This window comes from Rana temporaria, chromosome 1 (assembly GCF_905171775.1).
Source record: "Rana temporaria chromosome 1, aRanTem1.1, whole genome shotgun sequence".
In the NCBI taxonomy this organism is placed as follows: Eukaryota; Metazoa; Chordata; class Amphibia; order Anura; family Ranidae; genus Rana; species Rana temporaria.
Window position 1 is genome coordinate 24,612,427 of NC_053489.1, and position 6,838 is coordinate 24,619,264.

Consider the following 6,838-nt stretch of genomic DNA (forward strand, 5'->3'; position numbering starts at 1 on the left):
ATACGCGAGTAGCGCCCGCATATGAAAACGGTGTTCAAACCACACAAGTGAGGTATCGCCGCGATCGTTAGAGCGAGAGCAATAATTCTAGCAATTTTTAAGCGTGTCATGTTGGGTATCATTTTACTCGGCGTAACATTATCTTTCACAATATATAAAAAAATTGGGCAAAAATTATTGTTGTCTTATTTTTTAATTCAAAAAAGTGATTTTTTCCCAAAAAAAGTGCGCTTGTAAGACCGCTGCGCAAATACGGTGTGACAAAAAGTATTGCAATGACTGCCATTTTATTCCCTAGGATGTCTGCTAAAAAAAAATATATAATGTTTGGGGGTTCTGATTAATTTTCTAGCAAAAAAAATTTTGATTTTCACATGAAGGAGAGAAGTGCCAGAATAGGCCCGGTGGTCAAGTGGTTAACTGACAATTGCGCGGTCATGCGACGTGGCTCCCAAACAAAATTGGCGTCCTTTTTTCCCCACAAATAAAGCTTTCTTTTGGTGGTATTTGATCACCTCTGCGGTTTTTATTTTTTGCGCTATAAACAAAAGTAGAGCGACAATTTTGAAAAAAAAACAATATTTTTTACCTTTTGCTATAATAAATATCCCCCAAAAAATATATTAAAAAAATGTTTTTTCCTCAGTTTAGGCCGATACGTATTCTTCTACATATTTTTGGTAAAAAAAAAAAAAATCGCAATAAGCGCTTATCGATTGGTTTGAGCAAAATTTATAGCGTTGACAAAATAAGGGATAGTTTTATTGCATTTTTATTATTTATTATTATTTTTTTACTACTAATGGCGGCGATCATCGATTTTTTCGTGACTGCGACATTATGGCGGACACTTCGGACAATTTTGACACATTTTTGGGACCATTGTCATTTTCACGACAAAAAAATGCATTAAAAATGCATTGTTTACTGTGAAAATGACAATTGCAGTTTGGGAGTTAACCACAAGGGGGCGCTGCTGAAGGGGTTAAGTGTGACCTCATTTGTGTTTCTAACTGTAGGGGGGTGTGGCTGTAGGTGTGACATCATCGATTGCGTTTCCCTATAAAAGGGATTACACGATCGATGACGGCGCCACAGTGAAGAACGGGGAAGCTGTGTTTACACACACCTCTCCCCGTTCTTCAGCTCCAGGGACCGATCGCGGGACTCCAGCGTCGATCGGGTCCGCGGGTCCCGCGGTCACAGAGCTTCGGACCAGCTGGGCACTTAAAGAGGACGTACCTGTACGTGCTTGTGCCCAGCTGTGCCATTCTGCCGACGTATATGTGCAGGAGGCGGTCCTTAAGCAGTTAATGACAACAAAATGTTGGCTGTTCATGCTCACCAACTGTCTGGCTTAATAAATCTGTTACGTCAAAATATCCAATCGCGTGATGGAGCTGCACTGCGCTGACAAGCCATTCACCTCTGCAGCTAGAGGTTCGGATCCCGGTCTCGGCTACATGTGAATTGAGTTTGGTGGTCTCAGCCCGGCTCCCGGTGGGTGTGCTATGCGAGGTAAGCCTGCGCTTAGTACGCCCACCCCCCTCCCACAAAAAAACACCACACTTACACGCACTCTAAATTGAGTGAACATGCACGCACTTTGACCACGCGGTCTCTAAAAAGAGAGGTGAAGGACTAATGGGGCTGGTTGAGCGGGCAAATCCTCTCACTCCCTTATAGGGAGTCCCTCTGCCCCGTTGGGCTTCAAAGCGGAGCAGGTAGGGCGGGCTGTGTGGGAGGACCCCCTCACACACCCACCATTGCCACCCGGGGCATGGAGAAAGGTGGCAGATTGCCTCTGGGGGAGGCCTGCCTACTCCCAACTCCTGCAGTCCGGCTCCTCTCTCAAGTACACGCACACAAAAAAAAAGAAAAAGAAATATCCAATCGTGTGTACGCAAGACCGTCCAACTAAAATCCAAAGTACAAACATGCATGCTCGGAACCAATGCTAAACATCAGACGACAAAAGCAGAAGTTGGCTTGTTTTGTATTGAGTGATTTTACCATTGCATTTGATTTGTATGTAGGTAACAGAATGAGAAAATATTAGTAGAGGGCAGTTGGGTTTACAACATTCTCCGTACGATTATGGATTCCAGCTACGCGTTTGATGATTTTGTATGTCTTTCATAGGACAGGTGGAGACTCTGTACTGTATTGTAGGTGTGTGAACCAATACAGAGAGTATCGCAGATAGGAGAAACTTTGCACACATCCTCCATCAGGGACTAGATAGGTGGTATTGGCACCAAATCGAAGCAGCCTTTGAAGCACAGAACTTAACCACTTAAGGACCGGACCAATATGCTGCTAAATGACCCAAGGGGTTTTTACAATTCGGCACTGCGTCGCTTTAACAGACAATTGCGCGGTCGTGCGACGTGGCTCCCAAACAAAATTGGCGTTCTTTTTTCCCCACAAGTAGAGTTTTCTATTGGTGGTATTTGATCACCTCTGCGGTTTTTAGTTTTTGCGCTATAAACAAAAATAGAGCGACAATTTTGAAAAAAAACTCAATATTTTTTACTTTTTGCTGTAATAAATATCCCCCAAAAACATATATAACATTTTTTTTCCTCAGTTTAGGCCGATACGTATTCTTCTACCTATTTTTGGTAAAAAAAAAAAATCGCAATAAGCGTTTATCGATTGGTTTGCGCAAAATTTATAGCGTTTACAAAATAGGGGATCGTTTTTTTTTTTACTACTAATGGCGGCGATGAGCGATTTTTTTTTTCGTGACTGCGACATTATGGCGGACACTTCGGACAATTTTGACACATTTTTGGGACCATTGTCATTTTCACAGCAAAAAAATGCATTTAAATTGCATTGTTTATTGTGAAAATGACAGTTGCAGTTTGGGAGTAAACCACAGGGGGCGCTGAAGGAGTTATGTTTCACCTAGTGTGTGTTTACAACTGTAGGGGGGTGTGGCTGTAGGTCTGACGTCATCGATCGAGTCTCCCTATAAAAGGGATCACTCGATCGATACGCCGCCACAGTGAAGCACGGGGAAGCCGTGTTTACACACAGCTCTCCCCGTTCTTCAGCTCCGGGGAGCGATCGCGAGGGGGCGGCTAGAAACGAATAGCCGCGCCCTCGTCCCAGATCGCTCCTGAAGCCACGGGAACCGCCGCATGTACCGGAGGGGGGGGTCCCGACCGGACCCCCGAACCACGTCTAGGCAGGCACGTACAGGTACGCCAATGTGCCTGTCCGTGCCATTCTGCCAACGTATATGTACATGCGGCGGTCCGGAAGTGGTTAAAGTGCTGTTCTAAAGCGGAGATGAATCAGATGGTTCTCACAGTCTTATCTGAAAGCTACAGTCACAAGCAACTGTTCCTGTAGGCACCTCTAAGTGTTTGCTTTTCATGTTTGGCAGCAGATCTAAAAGTTTAAATCTGAAGTTTAATCTGCCTTCCCTGGTCCCTCCCCCTCTCTATCAACATGCTAATGAAATTCTTACATAAATCCTTTCCATTATCACTGGGTCGCTGTGCTTCCCTATCCAATGCAAGCAGATCATGGCTGGTGGGAGGGGCCAGCAGAGGGCAGTACATGGCTTCCTGAAAACATCACAGCACCCTGTGCCTCTGTACTCCAAGATCTCTCAGTTCTGAAGAAAGCAGTAGGCTGGCTGTTGGGAGGAGTTATGCAAATATCTAAACGCCTTGATGGGTGGGGGGTGTCAGGCCCGGTTCACACTGATGCGAGTTCATAACGAATGTGATGTGTCAAAAACATTCTAAATTCGCATGTCATCCATGAAGTTATTATTTTCAATGACGGTCGTTCACATACATGCGTTGCGATTCGATAACGAATGCGATGCGATAAAAAAAAAAGGTCTTGTGCGAGTTTACAGCGTTGCCAATTAAGGGGCAGATCCACGTACCTCGGCGCTTCTCTCCGCCGGGCGCAGCGTATCTAAGATACACTACGCCGCCGTAACTTATTTAATTTTTTTCGAATCCTCAAAGAATTTGCGCCGTAAGTTACGGCGACGTAGTGTATCTTTGGCGGCGTAAGGGCGCGGAATTCAAATGGCTGTGATGGGGGCGTGTTTTATGTAAATACGTCGTGACCCAACGCAAACAAAGTTTTTTTTGAACGGCGCATGCGCCGTCCGTGGGGGTATCCCAGTGCGCATGCTCGAAATTAAACCGGAACAAGCCAATGCTTCCGACGGTGAGGTCATTCTACGCAAATCCCTATTCGCGAACGACTTACGCAAACGACGTAAAAAATTCAAATTTCGACGTGGGAACGACGGCCATACTTAACATTGAGTACGCCACCATATAGCAGCTTTAACTATATGCCGGAAAAAGCTGAACGCAAACGACGTAAAAAAATGCGCCGGCCGGACGTACGTTCGTTCGTGGATCGCCGTAACTAGCTAATTTACATACTCAATGCGGAATTCGACGGAAACGCCACCTAGCGGCCGGCGGAAAAAAATACACCTAAGATCCGACGGCGTACTAAGACGTACGCCTGTCGGATCGATCCCAGATCCCATTGTATCTTATTTTGTAGATACAAAACAAAGATACGACGCGGGAACTTTAAAATTACGCAACGTATCAAAAGATACGCCGGCGTAATTCTTTTGTGGATCTGCCCCTTAGTCTCCATAGACATAAATGTAAATCAGTAAATCATTCTGGAATTAGTGGTTCACATATGAGCAAATTCCACCACACTACTCTCCACAAAAAACAGGAAGTACACAGGAAGTTAACACTTTTTATTTTACATTAAGATTCCATTGGCTAAAACATCAAGCGCAGCTATGTCCAACTCCTGAAATTCACGGTAAATTCGCACCTCTCACACGACAAAAAATTCAACAAATTCACAGCGCAGCAGTGTGAAACGAGCCTCAGTCTGGAGGAGTGGGTGTCCCTAGAAGGAAAACATTTGCATGCAGACCACTGGTCTCCATGATTGAAAGAACAAAAACCGTGTATTCTTAGGCCTCCTCCTGTTTTCTATGTCATCACTTTCTATTATTCATTTGTATCTGAATAGAAGGCAGAATTTTTGGTCCCCCCAAACCACAAAACTGAAGGGCGGGGTGAAATTGGACTATTGCGGTACAGGTAAGTGGATGAAATCAAGTATAGGAATACATATACAGTGAAACCTCGGATTACGAGCATAATCCGTTACAGGAGAATGCTCGTAATCCAAAGTACTCGCATATCAAAGCGACTTTCCCCATTGAAGTCAATGGAAACGAAAATAATTAGTTATGCATTGACTTCAATGGCATGCAACACCTCATGTGGCCAGAGGCGGGGGGCGCAGGAGAGCCTCAGAAATGGCCAGAAAGGCCCGAGGACAGTTCGGCTGTCCTTGGCAAACCTTGGAAAGACTCCGTTCTCGGCAAACCTCGAGAAGGCTCGTGGTCAGCCAAACTGTCCTCGGGCCTTTCTGTGCATTTCCGAATGGCGCTGATTGCAGCCGGCTCCGGCACCCTACACCTCAGGACAAAAGCGGTACTGCACACTGCTTTGACCTGAATCCTGCTCGTGTTTCGAGACAACACAAGCAAACCGAGTTAGGATTTTTAGAAATACAGTGCTCGTATTGCGAAACGCTCGTTAACCGCGTTACTCACAATCTGAGGTTCCACTGTACTTTAAAATCATTTATATCTGTTTGATATGTATTAAGTGAAATCTGCCAATAAAAACCATTGGAAATAAAAGAACAGAAATCCAATGACTGAAAAAGAGTGGGCCAGGAACAGTCAGTCTTGGTAGAAAAGAGCTAGGTGATGCTGGATGTCCTCCAGCCAGGAAATGAGGCAGGCTCTATCTGACTTGCTATAGCTTCTAATGCACATTCTAAGAAGCTCACAGTATGCAGTGGAATCAGAGAAAGCCATTTCAGTCCAGGAGAAGAGCCAGAACAACCGTGCAAGACTTAAGGCGAGGCCGGAGTTCAGCTTTAAAATCAGTACCATTTGGGTTAAAAAACAATCCCACTTTGTAAGGAGGTGTTAGAAATTTTGTTTTCAGTGGTTTATATCAAAGCTGGTAAACTTCAAAGTTGTAAATAAAGAGACAAGAGGCAGATAGGGCCCTTGGACCTCATGTGAGAAGATGACCCCAGATAACTGATCATTTCTAGGCTCCTGAGTGTCCCCAGAGACGGGTCCTTCAGACTCTGAGAGGTGTACATCTGACCTTGGAGGAGCATAGCTAAGAAATAGACGCACCTCTCCGGCCTCTTCCAGGCTGTTTATCTGCTCCAGCTTCTTGGTCCAGTACCTGGCTTCTTCCTCAGGGATATCTGGAGGACGACAGGAGACATCAAGATACACAAGGAATAAAAAACAAGGAAAATTTATTTCAGCCCCAAACACAGGTCAACTCCCATATGCAGGCAAAAAACAGAATGTAACCATGCAAACCCATCTTCTTGGCAAACATTGTTTTTAAGAAAGAGGCATAAAGACCATCTTTAATACCAGGTTTCCATTTTGTCCCTATATTTCAGTACAGGTGGCTATAGTTTTCCTCATTTGGGTCCACACCAGTCTTCCTCAAGCTTGTAACATGGAGGAACCTTAAAATAAAACTTTCCAGTATCAGAGGACTCCTGATAATAATTGCTACATCTTAAATAAACTCACGGCACATTAGGGTGATATGCATTGGGGAGAATGCACCTAGCATTGGAGGTCAGGGGGAAGAACGTCCCACCCACTGGGTGAGACTGTCCCTCCCACCCACTGGGTGAGACTGTCCCTTACACGGGTGATCATTGGGGAGACTGTCCCTTACACGGGTGATCATTGGGGAGACTGTCC

General features: G+C 44.9%; 1 protein-coding gene across 2 annotated transcripts in view; it reads right to left on the reverse strand.

Annotated features, from left to right (window-relative positions):
* UNC13B (unc-13 homolog B) overlaps window positions 1–6,838 on the reverse strand; it is a 580,491-nt gene that overhangs the window by 409,950 nt on the left and 163,703 nt on the right. For both annotated transcript variants that reach the window (XM_040336017.1, XM_040336018.1), the window contains exon 7: window positions 6,245–6,318. In XM_040336017.1, coding sequence (XP_040191951.1) covers window positions 6,245–6,318 — 74 coding nt within the window. The remainder of the gene's footprint in view (window positions 1–6,244; window positions 6,319–6,838) is intronic.